We start from the raw sequence: 25,811 nt of genomic DNA on the forward strand, positions 1-25,811 counted from the left end.
CCCCCCTCCCCCACCCCAAGAACCAATTATCAATAGGGACAAAATAGCATTGTTAATTGGATTTGAGGCTTCAACACCAATGTTGAAAACTTTGGCTAGCTCAGTTGGACCGCATGGAACATAAATAAATCCATCCCAAAGCAGTTCCTGACTGAAGAATTCTATCCCTCTGACACACACACATTCCCCGCACCGCCCCCAGCCTGTATCATTACTGACAATACTCTGGCCTAATCAGAAGCAGAAACAACCCAGGGGGGAGCCCTGATGTTGATCTGTGCTTTCTGTCTCTTTGGGTGAAAAAAAGGGGAGCAGGTCCCGTCCTCATGCTTGTCTGTGAGGTGACCACGACTCTCCCATGTGGGAGAGGGCTTTGGTGTTCGCAGCTTCATTAATTAGCAAGTGCCCTTGAACTCCTTGGGGGAGGAGTGAGGTCAAGGCAAAGAGAGCCTGGACTGCTTCTTCAGTCCTAGATGCTTATATCCAATCTGAATTACTGCCCTATTTACCCAACCTGCAATTTCGAAGAAACAATAAAACATTAAACATAAGAAATGCCTGCATAGTATCATCAGTCTAAGGAAAAGTACCTGTTCTTCCCTCACACACTAGTAGGATAAAGTATACTACAAATAAAATAGAAATGGGTATCACTACTTCATCTTTTGACCTTGCAGAATCAAAACAGTTGTGTCGTGATGGTGTCAGTGGAATTATCTTTGTTAATTTTACTGTGAAGGAATCTGCTTTCTTCATGAGGATAAACTATTGGACTTCGGGTTTTGTGCTTTCATTTGCTTAGGAATTGAGTTAATTGCCTCATAAAACAGCATGATAGTACTATTAACACTGAATTATAAGACCTGTTATTATAGAATGTGCTTCCCTAGTTGGGACAAGACTTCGTTGTTTGGTGCTTAAATAATTAGTTTCTCCAAATGGGGTTATTAATGAATAGTGTAAAATTTTGCCTACTTAAAATAAAAAAAAAGTTTATAATCTCTTGGGTGGGCTTTATGCATCACGTGATATTTCTAGGCAAGGGTGTTTTGAGGGGAAAGAGTGAGTATATTTAATGTTCAGAATGGAGGTGTTTGCGAAGAAATATTTCTATCACATCTAAGGTAAATTTGAGACAGCCATTAAAGGATTTTTCCCACTGTTTTGCCTGATTTGTTTATAATTCGTTGAGTGATAAAAGGTTCATTGACCAAATGCCCTTAGATTTTAAATTTTGTGGAACTTCGTTATGAATGATAAGAATTTCAGCCGTGAAGTATATGGCAGTTTGTTTCTAAAACCATTAAAACTGTGTGTGTGTGTGTGTGTGTGTGTGTGTGTGTGTGTGTATCCTTCTTTGTCCATGCTGTTAACTTTTTTGTGCTATAAATTTTAGGCATAATTGGAGGATATGTAAATACTTTTTAAAGAACAAATTATAATTTTAAATAGGAATTTTTTGTTATATTCCTGTTGTATTGAAAAGTTAAATGTGACACGAACTATTTTGGAACGAACGTGCTTTTTGTGTTGTTTTGAATACGTGTGTGAATTTCATTTATTCTGTGGAAACAAGAATGGAATCTGCATTGCAGCCTTGTTCTGCACAAGGCTGCCACAAGTACTGTCTGGGATACATGAAAGCTCAAGATATGCAGAAATGGATAAAGATGTCAGTATGCAACAAGTTGAATTTCTATTCAAGAAAAACGATGAGAGAGATAATTGGAACACGATTACCAAATTAATGGCAAAGTCAGAAATGGCAACAGTTGCAGCACGGGTCATTAACCTTTGTTTACATATTTGGATTAACTGCTTGTGACTGTTATTTTGATCGCACTGAAAGAGGAAAGCTGCATTTATGACTAATAATTATAGGTTATTCTGTTTTGACTTATCTTCTGTCTTGGTAATTAGTTTAAAGATAAGGATACTGCATGTTTCTGTTTGGTCCTTTTACCTTCTCACAATGTAATCTCATTTTATCCTAAGAAAGACCCCTGCAGTAGGGTAGTTGCCGTTGTTCAAGCAAAACAACCAGTTGCCCTTGAGTTGATTCCGACTCTTGGCGACCCCGTGTGTGTCAGAATACAACTGTGCTTTATAGGGTTTTCAGTGGCTGATTTTTGGGAAGTAGATTGCCAGGCCTTTCTTCTGAGGTGCCTCTGAGTGGATCCAAACCTTCAACCTTTCCGTTAGTAGCTGAGCATGTTAACTGTTTGCACTACCACATGTTTTTAAAATTTATATCTAAGTGACAGAGCTGAGGTGTGAGAGCTTACGTTCACAGGGCAGCTTTGAGAGTCAGGTCTTTTCATCACTAGTTCAGGCTGTTTCCTTGCCTTTGCTCTGCCCTCCGGGGACCTGACACAGTAACACTCTATGATTAGAATGCTTTGAATTTCAGCTGACCGCATGAGCGAACACTTAAATTGTTGGTATGCTATGTTACAGGTGATTTTTGTGGTCCTGCGTCCTTTTTAAAAAATGTTGGTTCTCTTGCAGGAAGCCAGTTGAGGGAAGTTCTCCATGAATGTATGTCACAATGATGATGACCGACCACATCCCTCTGGAACTGCCGCCACTGCTGAACGGAGAGGTAGCCATGTTGCCTCACTTGGTAAATGGAGATGCAGCTCAGCAGGTTGGTGTGGTGAGAGCAAAGTTTAAGTCAGATTGTTTAAGTGGGTGTTGGGATCCAGTAATTGTTCCGGTGCTTATCGTGAGATTCAGAGATCTGTCATTTTGAACCTTAATATCCTAGGGGTAAGTGTTTTTGTTGTGGAACTTCTGTAGGTTTTAAAAAATGTTGGGAAGAAATTGTGTTTTTTTCCGAACAGCAAATCTTACCTCATTTAGTTAGTATTCTTGAAGCATCAGAAAAGTCTGAGTTTTGAAATGAATCCTTTTGAAATGTGTGCAGATCTTTTAAATAAAATGACTGTGTATTCATGTCATACATTGTGCCTGAATGGTTTACTTGGTTGGCCAGAACAGGATGCTCAGAGGACCAGGTTTTGATCTCACCCACGGGATACTGATCTCAACAAGATGCAAGCATGGGTCAGTGTGAATCCACTCTGGCCCCCAGATCGGTCCCTCCAGATGCGGAGCCTACTGTGCATAAAGCTCATAAAACGATGGTACTTATTTCCTATAAAACTCCTTCCTCACTAGTTCCTTGACATGACAGAATAGAAAAATTATTTCTGAACTCATTCATGTAGCGCTTGGGAGAAAATTTAAACAGTAAGTAAAACTTTGAAAAATTAGTAGAGACTGAACTGTTTATTATCTCTGGTAACATTAATGAACTTTTTCACTGAGTACAAAAACTGGATTTACTCAGTCTTGTGCTAAATAAGTATCATTTTTTCTTAGTGCAGTTCTTTAGAAGCATAAAAATAAAAATAATTTTCTGGAAGGTAGAATTGGTACCAATTCCTTGAAAAATATTTACCCAAAATATGTTAATAATTCAAATAAGTTAATCCATCATTTATTTGATACCAGTACCTGCCCCTCCCCTATCTATCATAGCATGATAACACTTTCCCTTTGTCATAGTGCATTAAGACTTCATCTATAACATTGTTTGATCTTACCTCACTGTCTAATGATTTACTCATGATTTTCTCCTGCACTGGACTATGAAACTCTTTAAGAACAAAACACATCTAATAGATGCTCAATAATGTTTGTCAGTTGAATGAATTTCATCACTTCTCCCCACTGATGAAGCTGTTTCCTGATTCCTCAATCTCTCTCTCTCTGCTGGATTATTTAATACACTGTAATATCTTCCATCTTAAAACACAAACAACTACACCCTCCTCTTTGCAACAGAACAAAACCCCCTCACTTGACTCCACAGCCCCTCCAGTTATCACTGCATATCTCTACTCCCCTTTATGGCACTGCTTCTCTAAGTAGAGCATATCTATAGCTCATTGCCATCGCTGCTTACCTCCCATTCCTCTTCAACCAGAGTCTTGACTTACGTCTTCCTGTATCCTCTTCCAGTCTGTCACCAAGTCCTGTTTGCTTTCTCTCAGGAATGTTCAGTGAATCCCTACATTGCCATAGCCACTCTATTTTTACTGCCACTGCTGGACTCCTGCCATCATTTCTCACCAGGGTGGGATAGTCTTTCTCACCGGACTCTGCGTTTACTCCTGCCCCACACAGCAGGCTCAGTGATATTTTAAAAACATAAACTGTTCGTGTCACTTCACTGCTTACAACTTTCCTGTAATACCTGAAATAAGGTGCGAGTGCAGTGCCATGATCCGTCAGCCTTACGTGGTGTGTCCTTGCCTCTCTCTTCATCAGTCTTTGATGCCCTTCTCCTGCCCACTGTGCTGTTGCTGTTCATGGGAAGGCCTCAAAGCGCTGTGAATGATTTCAAAATGCAGTTTTTGCTTTTCCTTCTTTTTACTCATTAAAAGAATAGAAAAGGCAAGATATTTGTTATGGATTGAATTATGTCCCCCCAAAATAAGCGTTGTAAATCCTGACCTCTGTGCTTGTGGTTATAATCCATTTGAGATTGGGTTGTCTTTGTCATGTTAGTGTAGGGTGTATCTTGAGTCAATCTCTTTTGAGATATAAAAGATATTAAATAAGACAGTAAAGGAGAGATGGGGTAAGATAGATGCCAAGCCACATGGAGATCTCCAAGGAAGCAGAAGCTGAAGAGACAAGGACGTTCCTCCAGAGCTGACACAGAGAGAAAGCCTTCCCCTAGAGCCGACGCTCTGAATTAGGTCTTCTAGCCTCCTAAACTATGAGAAAATAAATTTCTGTTTGTTAAAGCCATCCACTTGTGGTATTTCTGTTATTGCAGCGTTAGATAACTAAGACTGTATTCACAAAGCAACTTATTCCCATTTGTCCATGTAGCCAGGACACCTGAGGCCACAGCTTCATTTTGTTGTGCACCATTTTTGTGCTGTAGTGGTTTTCCCTCTCATTTCTATAATTCGATTTGCCCGGAATGGACTTCTGTAGTTTATGAGCCAATATACAGAGCCCTCGGTTACAGAATTTTCCAGTTTTCTCTTCAGAAGTAAATTTCCTTTGCACACAGAATGAACAGAAACTGCAAAGACTGAGAACTTTCTCCAAAGGCCATGTGGCCGTTTCCCTTCTCTGTATAGCTGCACCTAGTCAGTGCTGACACTGCTTAATAACATTTTTATTTCATCTGGGAAGCTTTCTATAAAGCTTAAAAAACAAAAACATCTGATTATCTGTTTTATAAATAGTTGAATATCATGAGTAGTTTAATGCACATAAAAAAATTTCATGGAAAGGAAATATTTCCATCTTTCTCAGTAGTAGTAGTAAATATGTTTTGATTGTACTAGAAGCATTGACATTTATAGGTTATGTGACATTAACCCCAGATTTCCCTTAATTAGGCACAGTTGGTCAGTGGACAAAGTGCGTTTGAAATCTCTCTCGTCAGGATCCAACCCCAAGATTTATCATGGCCTGATGGTGCCTCTACGTCCCAGTGGTTCAGCCTAGGCAATGGCCTGTGTGCCTGACAGTTTCTTCCTTCTTCTGCCCTGAGGGTCCCCGTCTTGAATCTCCCTCATTCTTCCAAGTCTCCACTCTTTTTTTTTGGTCCTAACATTTAGCCTTGGCCTAATTCAGTGTAGCAGAGTCCTCAAGGCCTGTGGGTGGAACCTGGGCTACGGCAAAAGGGGAGGACAGACAGATGGAGTAAGCAAAACCAAAAATGGTGGAGAAATACTGGGGAGGAGGAGAGGAAGGGGAGAGATAGTGGACCAACCAAAATGGACAAGGACCAAAGGTGAGTATCCAAGACAGGATTCAGGAGTCTGGGTCTGCACGGATTTTGAATGCTTGCCCAGGGCACCTGTTGGTGTTCGCAGCTTACTGTTTAGAGCCTGCAGTTGTGTGGTGCTCAGGTGCATCTGTGTTAACAGAATCAGAAGAACAGGGACATGTCGGAGAAAATTATCTATGCTAAGGCTTAGTGGAGGGCAGTAGTGGTTCAGTGGTAGAATGTTACCTTCTGTGTGGGAGACTGGGTTTCATTCCCGGCCAGTGCACCTCATGTGAAACCACTACCCATCTGTCATTGGAGGCTTATTTGTTGTTGTGATGCTGAACAGTTTTCAGCAAAGCTTCCAGACTAAGATTGACTGGGAGGAAAGGTCTGGCAATCTACTTCGAAAAATCAATCAATGGAAACCCTATGGATCACAGTGGTAGCATCTGCAACTAATCATGGGGACGATACAGGACCAGGTAGCATTTTGTTCCGTTATGCGTGGGATCGCCACGAAACGGGATCCAAATCAGTGGCAGCTCAGCTAACAACAACAACAACAGCAATGTTTTCTGAGGCTTTTACCGTGCTCTCGCTTGGAGACAACACGTTTTCATCTTAACAGTCACCTTTTGGAGGTACTGGATTGACTGAAGTGATGACCATTGCAGGCATTTGGGGGAGTTATGTTAAGGTAGGTGGCACTTTAGCCACCTCTCAAATTATACCATCGTAAGGACCTGCCCACTGACCACAGGGCTCTGCCTCTAAATGTCTGTTAAGAGTATGTATGATGAAGCTTACCTTGTATGTGTTTACAGCGTTCTTAATACTTCGCAGCTGTGCAAGGGACATTCTAAACATTTCAATGCAAAAGAACCAATGTTATGAGAAAGCTCTTCAGTTCCCACAGGCCTCCTCCTGATTTCTGCCCTGATAGTATCTGGATTTAATTAGAAATCCTTCTTGGCTGGATTCTCTGCTGTGTTCTGGCTCTTTAAATAAGAGACACTGTTAATTTTCATCATCTGAAGTCACATTAACTTTGAAACCATGGGTTTGTCATTCTGTGTAGGTAGCAGGAAAAAGAGAAGAGTGAAAATGATGATTCTTTAAAAAAAAAAAATGACTGTCCTCATTATGAGTGAAGAGTTGTTTTTTTTTTTTTTTTTTTTTGGTATTATCAACCAAGAAATGAACAACAAAAATGCACAGTTTAGGCAGAAGCAACTTAACTTTATTCAACAGCTTACCTATCTTTTTTAACAGCTTTATTGAGGTATAACTCATTTAATGTTAATAAAGTTAAAGCCCAGCAGAACTAAAAGTGTGCTTCCCTTAATATGCCATGCTATTCTTGAGTGAAAAAGTCAGATTTGACCTGAGTTTTTATGTGTGGCTGTATAAATGACAGTGAATGCCCTTCAGTAGTTTGAAAATTGATGCCTATGTTGACATTTTTCTAACCCAGTGGTATAGTAACTGTCTTTATTATGGACTTCTAGCATATCTCAGAGATTTAAAAATGTAGCAGTTAGTTTTGAACACAAAAAGAGTAAACGCCAGCCCAATTTTGGACTTTTCCTATTGGCTTGTTGTTGTTAGGTGCCATCAAGGCAGTTCCGACTTGTAACAAAACACTGCCCGGTCCTGTGCCATCCTCTCAGTTGTTGCTATGTTTGAGCCCATTGTTGCAGCCACTGTGTCAATCCATCTCACTGAGGGTCTTCCTCTTTTTTGCTGACCCTCTGCTTTATCAAGCATGATGTCCTTCTCCAGGGACTGGCCCCTCCTGATAATATGTCTGAAGTATGTGAGACGAAGTCTCACCATCCTTGCCTCTAAGGAGCGTTCTGGCTGTACTTGTTTCAAGACAGATTTGTTCGTTCTTTTGGTAGTACACAGTATATTCAATATTCTTTGCTAACACCATAATTCAAAGGCATTGGTTCTGCTCTGGTCTTCCTTATTCATTGTCCAGCTTTTGCATGCATATAAGGTGATTGAAAATATCATGACTTGGGTCATGTACACCTTAGTCATCAAAGTGACATCTTTGCCCTTTAACACTTTTAAAGAGGTCTTTTGGAGCAGATTTGATTTCTTGACTGCTGCTTCCATGGCTGTTGATTGTGGATCCAAGTAAAATGAAATCTTTGACAACTTCATTCTTTTCGCTGTTTATCATGATGTTGCTTATTGGTCTAGTTGTGAGGATTTTTTGTTTCTTTATGTTGAGGTGTAATCCATATTGAAGGCTGTAGTCTTTTATCTTTATCAGTATGTGCTTCCAGTCCTCTTCACTTTCAGCAAGCAAGGTTATGTCATCTGCATATCACAGCTTGTTAATCAGTCTTCCTCCAATCCTGATGCCGCGTTCTTCTTCATGTAGTTCAGCTTCTCGGATTATTTGCTCAGCATACAGATAGAATAAGTATGGTGAAAGGATACAACCCTGATGCACACCTTTCCTGATTTTGAACCATGCAGTATCCCCTTGTTCTATTTGAACGACTGCCTCTTGGTCTGTGTGCAGGTTCTGCATGAGCACAATTAAGTGCTTTGGTATTCCCATTCTTCGCAAAGTTATCCATAATTTGATATGATCCCCACAGTAGAATACCTTTGCATAGTAAATAAAACACAGGTAAACATCTTTCTAGTATTCTCTGCTTTCAGCCAAGATCCATCTGACATCAGCAGTGATATCCCTCATTCCATGTCTTCTTCTGAATCTGGCTTGAATTTCTGGCAGTTCCTGTTGATGTACTGCTGCAACCATTTTTGAATAATCTTGAATAAAATTTTACTTGCATGTAATATTAATGATATTGTTCAATAATCTCTACATTCTGTTGCATCATCTTTCGTTGGAATGAGCACTGATATGGATCTCTTCCAGTCAGTTGGCCAGGTTGCTGTCTTCCAAATTTCTTGGCATAGACGAGTGAGCCTCCAGTGCTGCATCCGCTTGTTGAAACATCTCAGTTGGTATTCGGTCAATTCCTGGAGCCTTGTTTTTCACCGATGCCTTCAATGCAGCTTGGACTTCTTCCTTCAGTACCATCAGTTCTTGATCATATGCTACCTCCTGAAATGGTTGAACGTTGACCACTTCTTTTTGTACAGTGATTCTGTGTATTCCTTTTCCTGTTGACTTAGTATTTTAATCAGGAAACCACTAGGTTAAAGACAGAAGTGTTAACATAGGATGGCAGAGTCTACTGATTAGCTAATTCAACCTGTGACACAATCTACACGAGGAGAGTATGCCACTTTGTTTTCTTATTGACTCTTCTCATATAGTATTTACTAGGGGGTCATCTCCTAGCGAGGTGGGGATGGGGCTAGATGCCTCATCATCCGGACTAGCATTTAGCACAGAGAGGGCACCTAGTTAATGTTTTCTGTTTGTCATACTATATTTCTTACCTCTTGACTCTTTTTTTTTTTCGTTAAGCTTTCTAAATATTAATTACTTATGGGTATTCTTAATGCCTGTTCTTTAGGAAGTAAGTCTCCTTAAATGTAAGCAGAAAATGTCTCCTGCTAGCTCAGCATAGCATGTTAACAAGCTTACCCTGGAAGATGTGAAATTAAAGTAGCTGCAACCACATCCAGTCTCCTGACTTTGTTCCTGTTGATCAGCATTTAGCATGTCATTTCTCAGAGTGTGAGATTTCTTTTCTCTTTTTGTCCTTCTTTTTGAAAGCCTTTGTCTCCCCAGACAGAATACATAGCCAGAGTTTTCCAGGAGTGTTCTTTGAGTACACATTTTCAGGCGGTGCATTAAACATATTACAGCTTTCCCCGTTCGGTGTTGCTCATCATCGGCGTGTCTTTTACATCACATGTGCCTCTCTTCCTGTTCCAGTGAGCTTTTCTGCTGTGGTTGATATCTTCTTTTTTTTCCCCCGATGGCTGCTTCTTGTATTCAGTAGTTCAAATCCTGTCACCGCGCAGGTTTGCTCTTTAAATATCTTATAAGCTACCGTCGTGTCAGGGAGACTCACGCAGAGTTTTGCGTATATAACAGATCTTGTCAATTCCTCAAAAAAATTCCAGCAGAAAGGAAGTTTTACCATTAGTATAGTGTAGAAAGATGATTAAACAGTTCTTGGGAAAGGAAGGATATTCAAGTGAGAATGAGGACTAGTAGTTAAAATAGAGGGTATAGCTATTATTGCTGAATAACATTATATAACAGCTTCTTTTATGATACAGTGCTATTTAGATAGAGTCTTGTCACATGTTGGGTTTGGGAGCCCAAGTATGAGGAAGCTCAGTTTTGACTCAGATTCTTCGGCATCAAGGTGTGCAAGAAATGCACAACTTGTGCAAGTACTTCAATAAAGTTATTATTGCAAACTGCCATCCACCTTCCCTCTAATACTTATAAAGGCCTCTAGTGTCAAAATATTATCAGCTTCTCTCCTTTGCAATTTAGAAAGGAGTGGGAGGGTAGGATTTATGACTGCATTAAGGAGTGATTGAATAATAGATTCATTCATTTTAATAAGCATTTATCAAATGTTTGGTATGCCAGCACTGTATTAGGTGCTGGTGACACAAAGATGAATAAGACACTGTTCTTGTCCTAAAGGAATGAACAGTCTAGTTGGGGAGAGCAGTGTGGTTTACAAAAGAAAAGAAACACTGTATTTACACATAGAGCCGCAGAAGAAGTGCTGGAATTGTAGAACCGCGCAGTGCTGTGGAAGCAAAGGGGTGGGGGTGGGGTCGGGGGACAGTGAGCCAGGAGCAGGATAGGTGGCAGGATAATAGACCAGGCCAGGAAGAATGTGTGCCAGGAGGCTGAGCCTAGAGTAGGGATCTAACCTGAAGTGGAGTCTAGGGCTATTATTTAGAATTTGCAGACCGTGTACTCTGTTTCTATTTTATTAAAAGGAAGAAGTCGGTAGGGATAGTACAGTGGAGAGCTAATGTTGGGGGCACCCCATACAAGCCTTATTTGCACATTCTGTGATTTCTTCTCTTGAGCCTGTCTTATTCAGTACTGTTGTCAGTAGATCTGTTTCTCCTCTTCTGCACTGAGTCTGGAGGCTCACCTCTTGTCCCCTTGATGCCTGTTCCTCAGGATTACTAACCCGCTGAGGTGCAGATCGAGGGCACCCCTCAGCCAGAGCTACTTTCCAGCAGCAGCAGAGGCAGCCACCCCAGCTTCTGAGGGCCTTCTTTTAACTGTAAAAAAGTGTAAGTTTATCTAGGTCTGTGGTCTGAATTTTCAGTCCTCTCTGCCTTAGGGTTGCCAATTCGGCTCACTACAAAGGCTTCTGAAAAGGCATAGCCTATGCAGAATCTCTGTCTCATAAAGGAAAATGTTGATGGTATATTATCAGAGGATGTTGTTATGTGTGGCACCCACAGTAATTATGACATATGACATATAATTATGACAGCTCTGAGCTGTCTGGGTTGAGAGACACTTCAGAATCTAATTAGCCAAAGGCAGTAATAATAAGATACAAGATGTAGTCAGTATCCTTCAAATGGTAGAATTGAGCTACCTTCAAAAACAGAGTGGATTAAGGAAAAATACTGGTGTGGCAAGGTTGCAGTGTAGAATAGTGGGAGTTTTAAACTTTACAGTGGTTTTAAAATTATGATTGTTTTCTGCTTACTGCAGTGTTTGACTGTCTCTGATTCCATTGTAAGCTCAGGGAGAGAGGGCCTGTGTCTTTGTTCGTACTGTGCTGACATGTGAGATGACACTCAGAATATCTTCCTGAATGGATGAAAGACGAAAGAAGGGAACAAATTTAGTTCATCTAAACCAGGGCTTGAAAACTTGCTTCTTCTTGTATTTGTCACACTGGCATGTTTTCTTTGAACTTCTGTAATTTAAAAAAGAAAAAAAGAAGAATTCGGTGCCAATATTTAAAAGTTAGAAGATTTACATTTAAAAATATCTGGACTTTCCAGTGTATCTGGAAAAAACAGGAGATCTGATGGTGAGCACCGGGCTCGTCTTCCTACTTGGCAGCAGTTGACTGGCAAAAAGTAGCAGCTGCCTGCCTTAGACAGGAATGTGGCCTTCAGCCCCTACTCTCCTCCGCTTCACTCAGTTGCAAAACCTACCTGGGCTCCGTGGCCATCTGAGTTTGGAGCCTGAGTCTGGAACCTTTTTTACCTTTAAAATTAGATCTCATGCTTGTATGTATTTTGCCTTAAATATAGCAAAAAAGTTTAAGAATTTTAGGGCACATACATTATGCATCATCCTGATGAAGTGTTTTTAAGCCTCTTAGTTTTCTACTTGCCTGTGATTTGTAAAATGAGTTAGTGTAGGCTCTAGGAGCCCTGGTGGTGCAGTGGTTAAGGGCTCGACTGCTAACCAAAGGGTTGCCAGTTCGAACCCACCAGCCACTCCATGGGAGACAGATGGGGCAGTTTGCTTCTATAAAGATTACAGCCTTGGAAACCCTATGGGGCTGTTTTACCCTGTCTTATAAGGTCATTAGGAGTTGGAATCAACTCCATGGCAATGAGTTTTTAGTTAATACAGCTTTGTAGAGAGTTTCATTTATACGTCTTAAAAGTTAGGACCTGTGTGTGTATGTGTGTTTTTTATATATATATATATATATATATATATATATATATATATATATATATATATGTTTGGCTTGAAAAATAAGCATTTTTCAGTGAATAGTATTTAGTCCTCTGATGTATGCCACATAGAGCCCTCATCAAAGCATCTGATGTTGTTAATTGCCATCAAGTCATGGCGACCCATGTGTGCAGAGTGGAACTGTTCCATAGGGTTTTCAAGGTTGTGACCTTTAGGAAGCAGATGGCCAGGGCTGTTTTCCAAGCCGCCTCTGGGTGGGTTCAACTGGTAGTCCAGTGAGTAATTGTTTGGGAGCGCTTAACCCTTTGCACCACCCAGGGACTCGAAGGGCAAAAGAAACAAGCCAGGTGCCTTGGTTTTACTGTTTATGGTCTAGATAGGAAATGTTAAACCCAGATGCAAGATACCAGCATTCCAGGTGCAGAGATGCACTTACTGTGTTTATAATATTTTTTATAGTCTCCAAGAATTGTGTCTTCCTTAAGCATTTACTGAAATATAATTTTCTGAAAGTAAACTTGCTGGTATTACCTAGGTGAGACTTTTTCATTTAAAACATTTCTAGATTAGCTTGTTTTTCGAATAAGAGTAAATTTGATAGCAGTTTTCCATTCTGATTTTTAGGTTTTTCTTTTTAAAATATCTGTCATATTGAATGCAGTATGATAGCCGTTGATGTATACTGCATCCAAAACCAAACCAAACCTGTTGCCATTGAATTGATTCTGACTCATGGCGACCCCATGTGTTACAGAGTAGAACTGCTCCATAGGGTTTTCTTGGCTGTAATCTTTATGCAAGCACATCTCCAGGCCTTTCCTCCAGGGCACCACAGTGTGTGTTTGAACCCTCAACTTTTAGGTAAGGAGTCGAGCGCAAACTTTACACCACCCAGGGATGTCGTATACCTCATAGCACAGGAAAAATTGTTGTTGTTAGGTGTTATCGAGTCAGTTTTGACTCATGGTGACCTCATGTGACAGAGTAGAATTTCCCCATAGGGTTTTCTAGGCTGTGATCTTTACAGGGGCAGATTGCCCAGTCTTTTTCCCATGGAGCCACTGGGTGGGTTTGAGCTGCCAGTAAAAATCATATATAAATATGAATATATATATGTGTAGGAAAGATGGGATACTTCTGCATCCAGAATGTGTGAAGACATATGTTTGTATATAATTGTTTTCCTGTAGGCAGACTCTTCTTTTTTCTTTCTTGTCCAAATGAGTGATTTAAAAATGTGACTGTATATAAAATATATACACTGTACTCCAAACATGACAGTAGTCAGCAAACTGCATGAAGTTAGTAACATTAATCTTCAAGTCCCAAATGCAGACATTTTCTCTCTCTCTTACAGTTACATTTCTCAATGCAAAAATAAACAGCTTGTCAAGGAGCCAGTTGATAAAGTGCCACAGTATTGTATCTAGGTAGTTTTGGGTTTATCTACCTTCAGATTATATCGAGTTTCCTCATTTAAAGTGGCATTGGCCAGAGCTAGTGGTGCAGTGGTTAAGAGCTATGGCTGCTGATCAAAAGGTCAGCAGTTCAAACCCACCACCCACTCCTTGGAAACCTTACAGGGCAGTTCTCCTCTGTCCTATAGGGTCGCTCTAAGTCGGAATTGACTTGACAGCAACAAGTTTGTTTTTTTGGTCAGGTGCCTGCCTCTTAGTCATTTTCTCGTTAACTCTAATGTTGCAGTAACTTGAAGCTAGACTGGTGGGCCCCCAAAAGAAATGAAATTCATGTGCTGTGTTAGTGTTCTTTCCTACACTGGTATTGCTTCTCAGCCCCAGGCCTTTTTCCTTAACAGGTGACCATCACATCAGGTCATCGGCAGAGGGGCAATGTGTTTTGTGAGTAACTGGTGTGTGTAGAGGAGCCCTGATGGCCAGTGGCTAAGCACTCAGCTGCTAATCGAAAGGTCTGTGGTTCGAACTCACCAGCTGTTCTGTGGGAGAAAGATGTAGCACTTTACTTTCCGTAAAGATTACAGCCTTGGAAAACCCTATGGGGCAGTTCTGCTCTGTCCTACAGGGTCACTATGAGTCGGAATCAACTCCATGGCAATGGGTTTGGTATTTTTTGGTTTTTATGTCCTATTCCAAAATTCCTGTTTTCAGGAAGAGTGGAATTGCCTGGTAAGGCCTGTCTCCCCTAGGCTTGTTCAGGTAAACTGTTGGAAGGAGACATGGGACTTGGATTTATAAGGTGATAATTTGTAAAGTTTACAAAGAAGAGAATTTCTGTCAATTATCTTACGTGATCTTCACATTAACTGCAGCATGTGATCACTGTAGCATCTCCTTTTCTTTCCTCAAGGACTGGTTCTCACTCTGGTTAGCAGTTTCCTCTGCTGTCAGCAGCTGGGGAGTAGTGGTGACCAGAGAAGGAGAGTAGGGGCTCCTTGACCGTGGAATTCTCACTCGTATTGAGGAGACGGCCCTTTGGTCCACTGTCTTTTTCCTTCTAAACCCTGCCCTTCATTTCCATTAAAAAATTTACATCATCCCAGAGGCACAGTTTTTGAGACTTAAGAAATCTCAAAACTTGTGTAAGACTTGAACCTATTAGGTTGTTTATTTTTCAGTGTGAATTAATAATTATTTCTTTTAAGTAGTACCAGAATAAAAAAAATCTAAGTTTTTTTCCTTCAAAAAGAAAGAAAATGGCCACTTTGCTACATTAACATTTCTAAAGTCTTTCGTCTCTGCTTTTTCCCAGTTCTCCAGGGGGGATACAGAATTAAGTGTCACAGCAGTATTTGTACCACGAGCCACAATACCACACCCATTTACTAGTGAGTTCCTAATTTTTTTTGTTTTAGATTGATGAAGGGCTGCTTGGACTTTGACTCTCCTCAAGATGTTAATTATATGTTTCAAAATCATGTGTTCTGTTAAAAATCACTTACGCATAGCCTTGGAAAGAGAACTGGAGGCATGGAGTTGCTTCAGGGTGCAGAATATTGTTTTGGAGGCCTTGGGAAATAAATCTTAGGAGTTAGTTCATTTACCACCAAGACATATTTAGTCAGTGCATATAAACAAAAGAAGTCACAGTGTGCCTGGACATTATTTGTCCCAGATGGAGTTTAAACTTGGCTCATTATGCCGCACTGATGTCATGGTGCATAAACTGGCCCTGAATTAAAGACGTGCACAGAATCTGCTGTGTGCTTGTATGTGATGAGGACGTGTGAGGAGGAGGGGAGGGGCTGGCTGGAAAATCTTTGTCACATTTTTCCTTTGCTGTCTGCAGAGACTAGTGTCAGTTCTGAATTTGGACTTGTTGCAGAATGAGGGAAGAATTGGAATAATCTGTTCATTTGTACAAGTCGGTATGTGTATGTACTCAGCGACGTAGTTCTTCCAGGACAGAGTACAGTGCACCCGACTTTCCAAGAGTTGCTTACAAAGCTTTACTACTAAAATTTAGAACAGAAAATATTAAAGCATGACATTTTTAAAGAGCATTTTCTGTATGTTTGTCTTGAAATCTTAAATCTGGACAGTTTCTTTAAACTTTTTAATGGTCTTAAGTATCCAGCTGTATAATTCCATTTTCCTGGATTGCATGATGGATAACCCCTTAAACTAGTTGCTTAAGTGTATAAAAGTGCTCCTTAGAGGATCTGGCCGGGGCTGTTTCTTCCTGTGTGCCTTGAGAGGGCAGCTTGTGGGTCAGAAAACGGAGCCAGAGGGGGTTCTCTCCTGGAGTGCCGAGTGTTTAATAGGAAATTTCCACATACTGTGATGTTACTTTATTACTTTTTATTGCTGACTTCTGTTATGATCTTAATTAGAAGCATTTCCAAATGTAGATGTAAAGAGCTTAGATTTCAGAACTTCTGTGAATGGATTCCATAGTCACTGTTGTTGCTGGGATCCATGGAAGCTGGATAGGCACCGGAATGGGAATGAGTTGGGAGGTGAGCTTTGAAGGAAAGCCAGAATGTTTCCCAAACAAAAAATGTGGTCAGAGGTGAGATTGGCTGGGTTTAGATTTTATTGAGAACATGAAACGCGTCAGACTTGGTACTTTTTTTTCTTGAGACTCTCATTAGAGCTCACATTTTTACTTAAATGAGAGATTTGTCATCAGTAGCAATTTGAAGGAAAAGAAGTATTAATACCAGTTATCATTTATTAAGCACATATTATGTGTTTGGCCCGGTATCAGGGCCACACCTGCTTGTCTCTATTCCTTAGAGCAAACACATAATGTCAGTATTATTTCTTTTTCAGATGAGGAAATCTGGGGTTAGAAAGGTTAAGTGACTTGTCCCCAGAGCTCGGAGCTAACCTTGGTGTCTTATTTGCTCTTCTCACAGTGTGTGTATCTTGGGTTTTCTAGTTGATATTTAAACTATTAGCTTAAAGATGAATTGAAAATACCGTGAGGTTAGCAGAGAGTGATTTAACTACTCAGTATTTACATACTTATAATGCTACCCGGAAGGCAGCTCAGTCCCAAACACTAAACGCTATCTACTAATTTTATAGATTGGCAGGAAAAAGAAACTAAAAATGTACAAGAAATATGTGTACCATAACCACCCAACCTGTTGCCATTGAGGCGATTCCGACTTGTAGCAACCCTATATAGGACAGAGTAGAACTGCCTCATAGGGTTTCCAAGGAGCAGCTGGTAGATTTGAACTGCTAACCTTTTGGTTAGCAGCTGAGCTTTTAACCACTGTGCCACCAGGGCTTCATGTGTACTGTACTTCTTATTTATTGAAATCTTCAGAGTACTTTAAGATTCATTTTTAATTTAAAGACTATTGAGTTGTAGGTGATACTGTTTTTTTCTTATCAGTAATTGTGAGTCCTTAGCATAGTTTTTAGACCTTTTTTGTGTATGTATAATAATAAAAGGCAAACTATAACTTCAAGATAGAAAAAATTGAATTAACTAGTTTGAAATGAAATTATTTAGGATCAAAAATTAGATGTTTTGGGGATACTATAAACTTTGAACTCTTGTAAATAAGTAGTGCAACAATTCTCCTGAAATTCATACTTGTTTCCTGGTAGTCCACTGGTATACCTTTCCTGTTGGTCAGCAAACCAACCCACAATGTAGGAGATGGGCACAGTAGTCCATTGTGCCTGCTTGGTGAGTAGACTAGAAATGAAGAAGTGGTAGATTGTCTGTTGCATGCTTTTTGGGTTAGCTTTTTAGAGCAAAGGCCAATAAACCTGAGAGAAGAAATAAGGGAGAGGAAAAGCCTAGGAGATGGCATAGTGACTGCTTTTAGACACATGTCGGTGATAGCATTGTTAGATAGCAGAATTAGAGAGTGTGACCAGAAGTAGGAAAACATGAATTATGGCTTTGAGAGCCATATGCATTACTCCAGAAAAAACAAAAACAAAAAACCCAAACCCATTGCCATCGAGTCAATTCCGACTCATTGCGCCTCTATAGGACAGAATAGAACTGCCCTACACACCTCCATAATCTTAGAAACCCCAGTGTTGGTAGAAAGGTAAGGCAGACCTGTACAGCAGCAAACCCCAACATCTGGATAGCGATATTTAAAGGTTAAACCAACAGTTATTGGAACAACTTAATCTTTGAATTATGTCATAGATGGATGTTGCCGTAACTTCTTTACTGGTCTCTGTGTGCAGTGTCTTCCCCTCGTAGTTTTGAGTTTTCATCGCTAGTAATACTGCTTTCCTGCTGGAAAATCCAGTGCTCTTAAGATGAAGTCCAGCCCTTTAAGTGGGGGCGAACATAGCCTTTCTCAGGTGGCCCTGGCCTGTCTATGCAGCCTCACCTTTACCCCTTTGTCACATGCATACATTGTTACAGCCACGTTGGAATTCTGGCTGCTGCTTAAACACATTATACTGTTTAGGTTGCAACGTATTTGCTTGTGTAATTGTTTTTTTGCTTACCTACCTGCACTCTCCTGTTTCCCCTATATGTGTCACTCCCAACTATACATTTTGGTCTTTTATTTTCTTGGTTTTTATCTTGAAAGTCCTGTAATTGAAACTTCAGATTTGGATGTTTGTGGTTCTTTTAAAAGAGTCTCTTAACCTAGTTTGGGCCATTGATACTGCATTTTGCATTTTTTTCTGTTTGAGTTAATGCTATATTTTTATTCTTAGCAAATAGCAGCCCTTTTTGTAACAGAATCTCTTTATTCAAGGCAGTATACAATTAGGTGGGGTAGAAGTATACAACTTCTTACAAGCTGCTGTTGTATTTTCTTTATAGCCATAGTTCTTGCCACTATCTGTAATTATTTGTTAGTTCATTTGAATACCATGCAAGTTCTGTTTGTAAGCCCCCAAACCAAAAAAACCCAGACCCGATGCCATAGAGTCGATTCCGACTCGTATTTGTAAGGCCCAGGTGGGCAGAATTTTGCATGGTCTAAGTCTTTGTCCTCAATGCCTAGAGAAATACCTGGTCAATTGTGGGCTCTCAATAAATTTTTGCTGAATTAACACTAAGATAGTCATAATTCCTCTGAGGGCATTTGTGTCATAAAATGCGGTTATTTAACTCTTCTATATCTGTGTGTTTTCTGCATGTATGATTTTAGTGCATAAAAGCATCATCCTTGGTTGATCTGACTTCGGTTTCCTCAGTTAACCCATTATCTGTTTCAATCTTTTGTCAATGACAGATAAAGTTTTGGGAAGCATAGGAGCTTATAATGCAGTTTTCTCAGGAGTCATTTTTATTTTTCTTATGCTTTCTCTTGGGTCATAAGAATTGACGTCTTGTAGCTGTGATGTTATAATAGAGTGGGTAACTCATTTGTTCATCTCAGGATTCTAGGAGAATTCAAGATCTTGACAAGGACTTTATGAGAATTAAATCCAGCCCAATAAAAAAACATCTAGGAGCTCTGGTGGCACAGTTAAGAGTTTGGCTGCTAACCAAAAGGTTGACAATTTGAATCCACCAACCACAGCTTGGAATCCCAATGGGGGCAGTTCTCCTCTGTCCTATAGGGTTGCTGTGAGTTGGAATTGACTCGACAGCAACAGGTCTTTTTTTGTTTTTTGTTTTTTAATGTGTTGTTAATTAAGAGATTCCTCAGTACCTAATTGCCATACTCTGTTTAGGAAGGGGACTGAGGGGAGTCTGCCTCAAGGAGTGAGCACAGATTTCCTAGAAGAGAACTTGTCCCCTCTGTTTGTGGACATGCCTTTAACCCAGTTAAATGCATTTGCTTGCCGTAGTTATTCTTGGAAGTGTCCCCATAGAGAATTGACTCTGTCAAACCCATGGATATCAGAGTGGGGAAAGTTGTGTGATATAATAGAAGGGCATGCATTTTGGTCAGACAGGGCTGGATTCCAGTGCTGGATTTCAGTTGCTTTTTAGTTTTGTAATTCCAGATAAGTTACTTACTCTTTTTAAGCCTCAGTTTTCCCATATGTACTGTCCAGTTAATAATACAGTAGATTCTCACTATTTACATATTCCATATTTGTGGATTTGCCCACTTGCTAAAATTTATCTGTAACTCCAAAATCAATGTTCATGGTGCTTTAACGGTCATTTGCAGATATACAGAGGGCAAAAAATTTGAGGTGCCCGATGTGCATGTTCCCAGCTGAAGTTTAACAAGATGACTCTCTGCCTTCTTGTTTCAGTTCTTGTACTGTGAACAAATGCTCTTTTCACAGTCTGTTTAGTGCCGCATCTTTCCCATCGTTATGCTTTTTCTGGGCGATTTTGCTGTTGAAAATGGCCCCCAAGCATAGCGATGAAGTGCTATCTTGTGTTCTTAGTGCACGAAGTCCGTCATGTGCGTTATGAAGAAAATACATGTGTTAGACAAGCTCCCTTCAGGCATGAATTACAGTGCTGTTGGTACTGTAATAGATATTAAATAAGGTGTCTTTAAACTGAAACACACATAAAAGAAGTCTGTATATTGATTAGATGATGAGAATATTGTGACCAGAGGCTCGCAGGAACCTAACCTTGTAGGCATTGTCTGAGTCCTCTCCCTTTTCTCCAGATCAGGAACATGGGAGGTGATGGGCTGCGGATGACCATTAATTGCTCTCTCTGTGGTAATAACATACACAAAGAAAATGCCACAGGATTAAAAACGTGAGCAGGTAAAATAGAAGGGTATTGGAAGATGATGGGAAGTATTATTGATTGCCTCGGTTTGCTCATCTGTCTCCCTGAAGACTGAACCCAAAGCTGGCAGGTGGAGAACACGTAAGACCGTGAAGTCTCCGAGAGGACGTAAACAAACAGTGGGTCAAGGCACAAGGACATACATGGTAGGTGAAGCTCTTCCTTGATCAACACAGCTAATAGGATAAAGGTCTTGTTTTATTTCCACATCTAGGACGAGGAAGGAGCTCACCAGGATTTGTCTGGACTTTGAGAATCTGGGGTGTGTGAGAGAGAGAGACCAGTAAAGAGGAGCTACTATTCTGCTCATGGAGCCAAAGTTCCCTTTTTAGAAGTTATTAGTTTTTCCTGAAGAGAATCCTTCCTTCCCTGAAATCTTCTGCAGTTTTGAGGTTGTATCATTTTTTCCTCAAAGGTATCTGCTGGATGATCATGAATGCTGGCCAAGTGAGAAATGTTCATTTACGCATGTAACAGCTAAGAATGAGTGAGACAAGCCTCACAGAGTGTGTAAGTGGACAGAGCTCCTGAAGTGAAACGAGATCTCTTCTCCCACCACATTTTAAATCTTGATTATCTGTACTGGATTTAACTTTCTAAAATGCTGCCAGTGTAATATTTCATCTTTGATCAGTCAGTACTGTTCTCCCAACAGAAGCTTCTTTGATGGACTGATTAACATTGCAGTGATTTCTTAGCCAGGTGGCTGGTAATTTTTTATTTGAGGCATAAGTTAGGAATTTCCCTCTGAGTAGTCTTAGATACTACATATCTTCTGATTAATCAGCCACCCAGAATTTAAATTGCAAAAGTAGCTTTCTTTTCCCCTTCTAATAGTGAAAATACTGGAGCCTTGGTAGTGTAGTGGTTAAGAGCTACAGCTACTAACCAAAAAGTCTGCAGTTCGAATCCACCAGCTGCTCCTAGGAAACCCTGTGGGGCAGCTCTACCCTGTCCTATAGGGTCACTATGAGTTGAAGTTGACTTGACGACAGTGGGTTTGGTTTTGGAATGAATGAAAAACTGAGTTAGATTTAGATTTATACCTTTAAGGAAAAGATCTGTTACCCTTGCTTCAGTTTTTTTGTAACTAAAGCATTCTCAGGATGCTGTGTTTACCCTTTTGTTCAATTGTGTTAATTCTAATGCTTGTTTTATTGTTTCTTTAGACTTTGAAAGAGTGGTTGTTTATTTTTCATTAAGCCTTGATAAACTACCTCTAAATGTTTTAGGCTTCTTGGTTCATGTACCACTAACGGATTTGAAACAGATCTGATAAAGCAGTAGTAGCCTGAAGTATGCTCCTATGATTTGATTAACACAATTGTGTTTCAGCATCTTGAAGGAAAAAAATCTATCAGTGGTTAAAATCTTTGTCCCCCCCGCCGTGTGTCTGACAAGACACAGAGTGCAACATAAATCAGTTTAATGCTGACTTTGGAAAAGCAGGAAATGCTTAGTGAGTGGACAAAAAGTGAGGAGATTTGGACAGCGATGTTATTATGTTTTACGTTCTGTGTTTAAGAAAACTTGTAACAGTTGTGTCTGCTTTGTGGCCAGAGAGAGAGACTAACTGATTTGTATGATACAAAAGGTTAAGTGCCAGGGATCCTGCCAGGGTGTGACTCATGCTCCTCAAGGCTGACTGATGCAAGGCCTGTGGCTGCTGTTTCATTCATGTATGTTGTCAGGGACAGATCACTGGCTTGCTGTGTGTCAAAGCTTTATTTCTATCTCTGCTTTATTGACAGTAAAAACAGCAAGGTGGTCAGTCTCCCTCAGTATAATAAAAGCTTTATTTTAAAACATCTCAGTGCCAAGGTGAATATGGTTTGTTCAAATAACGAGTTTTGCTCTTACTCAGAAAAATTGATACTGGGACACAGGAGATTTGCCTGGTTTCTGAGGTAACTCTGTAGATTATAATCTGGTTGCCATGACAACCCAGCAGCAGTGAAAATTATGGGAAGCAAACATTTGAAGAGAGGTTATTTTAGTAGGATACTGAAAAGCACTATCATCTCTTTTCCTGAAGAAGTGGGTTGAGGGTCAGGAATTGGCCTTAGTAAGCGGAGGGGGAAGGCATAAGTGGATTTTTGAGGGTGGATGCCTGGAAAGTGGACGCCTGGAGGCCATTCTTTGAAACGTGGTCTGGTGTCAGTGACCACTAAGGAACGGTGAGAGACACTTCTTGCAATGTGATGATCAGATAATATGACAGAATCTGGAACATACACCAATTCAGACATCCCTTTCCTTGCCTGGAATTTTCCATAATAATGGTGAATTGTATTTTCAGAACCCATATTCAGGGCACATTGACATTTCTGAGTGTGGTAGGGGAGAGTATATGAATTTGAGATTGTCAAAGAAAATCTGAGGCATGGAGTCTTGGTGTCCATTGGTTTTTTTTTTTTTTTTTTCTCTCTCTCCATTAATTCCACAGGCATGTATTACAGGCCTGTCCCTAGGGGTTTAAACAAAAAGCAGATGGTTTCTGCTTTATTATAGTGATGTTAGACTTGGTCTAAAGACTTTTTACAAATTTTTTTCATTGCAGTGTTGCTTCCATTGTAATTGAGTTGTGTTCTGTATTTATATAAAAATAAAGTTAACGATTTTCATGTTAAAGGAATGACTTTGAAAGCTCAGTTTGAAGAAAGCAATCTAAATGTTTTAGTCTCTCTGGCGATCTGAAGGGATTTCTTTTTGCGTTCTTGAAATGGTGCAGTGTCTGTACATTGGTGAGAATTTGGAGACTGAAAGATCATTGATGCAGTTATTGTACAGGACAAATAAATTGCTCAGAAATAACTGTTATAATTCAAAATAATGAGAAGCACCAGGGATGAAGCTTGGACTTCTTTTCCTTGAATGATCCTGTTTTTTCCAATTAATGTATTTCCTGACTTAAAAAATTTTTAATAGCCCAGCAGTGTCTCCTGTGGCAAGTTATTAGAAGAAGCAAAAGACATGGATATTAAAGGTTTAGTTCTTGAAGATGAAATAACTTTGATTCAGGCATTGTGCTAGGCAGTGGGATCTTGTCCATTTACAGCCTATATTATAAGGAAAGACATGCAAGAAAATAATTGCTTAGTTAACTGCAATTGCAAATTTTAGAAAGTAATTTGTTTTATTTTGTTAGAGAACATATAATGGGAAATCTGACTTGTCATGATGGTCAAAGCTACTTCTTAAGCTAAGAACAATGAAGAGACTTTAGCCGGTCAGGAAAGTAGGGTGAATGGTGTGCAGATACGCAGTAGTCCAGGAAAAGAATTACAGACAGAGGGAACCGTCTGCTTGATGGCTCCAAGGCAGAGAGGAGCAAGGCTTGCTCTAAGAGCTCTAGAGTGAATGTGACACTGACATCCCCCAATTAATGGCGTCAACCTAGTGATCCTTTTAACTACAGTTTTTAAGCTTCGATTGTGTCCTTTAATATGTATTTAGATATAAATTAGCGATTTTTCCTTTTGTTATCCTATGATTAGAACTAAAATTATGAGACTGTCGAAAGAAAACACTTTGTCATTGCCGCTCATAGTCCAGTCTGGAAGTTATCTTCTAATATTAAATATTTGTTAGACTGGTTCATAAGACTGAAACACTGACATTTAGGTGATAGATTTCAAAATTTGAGTGTTAGTGGGACCAACTTGTAATATTATTAATTTATTTAATATTGTTCATTATTATGATCCTCTGCTCAGATACTTCTTTTTCCAAACGTTTTCCTATAAATTGCTTTGTATTGTTACACAATAGACTTACGTAACTCAGGTCAGTAATAGATACTTTGGAAAAGTATGCAAGAATGTTAGATCAAAACCTTCTCAGTGCAGTTTTTCTTTATTGTTTCTGGTCTTTTATCTTAATTGTTGTTTCTAAATTAGTGAAAGAGAAAAATAAATGTAGTTTCCAAAGAAAAGATTTCATAATTTTTTTAGTTCTGTAACATCATAAGAAACACAGAAGAATTCACTCATGAATGTACTTTTTCCCCCACCTCAAATTTGAACCAGGCCTAAGACTTACACCCTAAGTTTTGTGTTTATATAAGATTCGGTGCCACATACTTCCTGTCTAGTACATAAATTTGGGTAATAAAACTGTTGAAATGAAGAAAAATCCCAGATGTTCTGGTATTAAATTGAAATTAATGTTATTTTGGCAGGTTATTCTCGTTCAAGTTAATCCAGGTGAGACTTTTACAATAAGAGCGGAGGATGGAACGCTTCAGTGCATTCAAGGTAAGGGAGTTTTTTGTAAACCGTCTAACCAATGGAGTTTCCCTTTGTTTGTTATTTTAAGAAAGTGAGGTTTTTCTCTGTCTGCATATGATTTTCTAGAACGAAAATATATCTTGGATTTTCTTGTTTTTTTTTTTTTTTTTTTCTTTCTGTCAAATTGGGACTCCTTAATGCTGATGTAGGCCTGTGGTCTTCTACTCCAAGGGGCAAAGTTAAATACCTCTAATATTTGATGGAATTTTAAGTCAGCTAGTTTAACTTGGAAAAGCTTGCGGTAACTTCATGTATTATAGGATTTGATAACCATGGAAAATGCAGAGATACTAAAATATCTGAAAGCGTGCTTTAAAAGCGCCCTAAAATTCCAGTTGGGAACGAGTGATATTTTAGATACATTTTTCAACTGTGTATTGTGATGATATCCAAATGATGCTTTCACTTGTAAAATCTGTGTTAGTATTTATTGGTTGGTTATTGCTGAGTAGTATATTACTGCAAAATTTAGTGATTTAACACAACAACATTTATTGTTTCACCATTTCTGCGTGTCAGGAATTCGGGTGCGATTTCTTTGGCTCCTCTGGCCCTGGGCCTCTCAGAAGGTTACAGTCAAAGTGTGAGCTAGGCCTGCAGTCATCTTAAAACTTGAATGGGGGTGGATCTGCTTCCAAGCTCACTCAAGTGGTTGTTGGCAGGATTTAGTTTTTCATGGCCTATGTATATGAGGCCTCCCGAAGTTCCTTGCCACGTGGGCTACTCCATAGGGCAGCTAACAATGTGGCACCTGACTTCATTAGAGTGAGAAAGTTAGAGGGAAAGAGTGAGTCGCTAGGTACATCCCACAGTCGAGAGGGGGTTTCACAAGGGTGTGAATACCAGGAGGCAGGGCTTATTTGGGGCCATCTTAGAAAGCTGCATGCTGTAGTCACCCCTTTCGGTCCCCAGTGATTCATGTCCCTCCCACATGCAAAATACCCCCTCCCAAGGTCTCCATAAGTTTCTGCCCTTACAGCATCAGCTCAAA

General features: G+C 39.8%; 1 protein-coding gene across 11 annotated transcripts in view; it reads left to right on the forward strand.

Moving 5' to 3' along the window:
* The window catches only part of FNDC3B (fibronectin type III domain containing 3B), a 401,489-nt gene that overhangs the window by 91,726 nt on the left and 283,952 nt on the right, over positions 1–25,811 (forward strand). For 3 of the 11 annotated variants that reach the window (XM_023737934.1, XM_023737942.1, XM_023737932.1), the window contains exons 2-4: positions 2,509–2,647; positions 20,582–20,677; positions 24,712–24,787. In XM_023737934.1, the coding sequence (XP_023593702.1) occupies positions 2,537–2,647; positions 20,582–20,677; positions 24,712–24,787 (283 nt within the window). In that variant the 5' untranslated portion in view covers positions 2,509–2,536. Of the gene's footprint in view, positions 1–1,324; positions 3,147–12,423; positions 24,788–25,811 lie in introns of those variants that run through there. The other 8 variants (XM_023737936.1, XM_023737940.1, XM_004383475.2 and 5 more) reach the window with 8 other exon arrangements.

This window comes from Trichechus manatus, unplaced genomic scaffold, assembly GCF_000243295.1.
Source record: "Trichechus manatus latirostris isolate Lorelei unplaced genomic scaffold, TriManLat1.0 scaffold00110, whole genome shotgun sequence".
Classification (NCBI taxonomy): domain Eukaryota; kingdom Metazoa; phylum Chordata; class Mammalia; order Sirenia; family Trichechidae; genus Trichechus; species Trichechus manatus.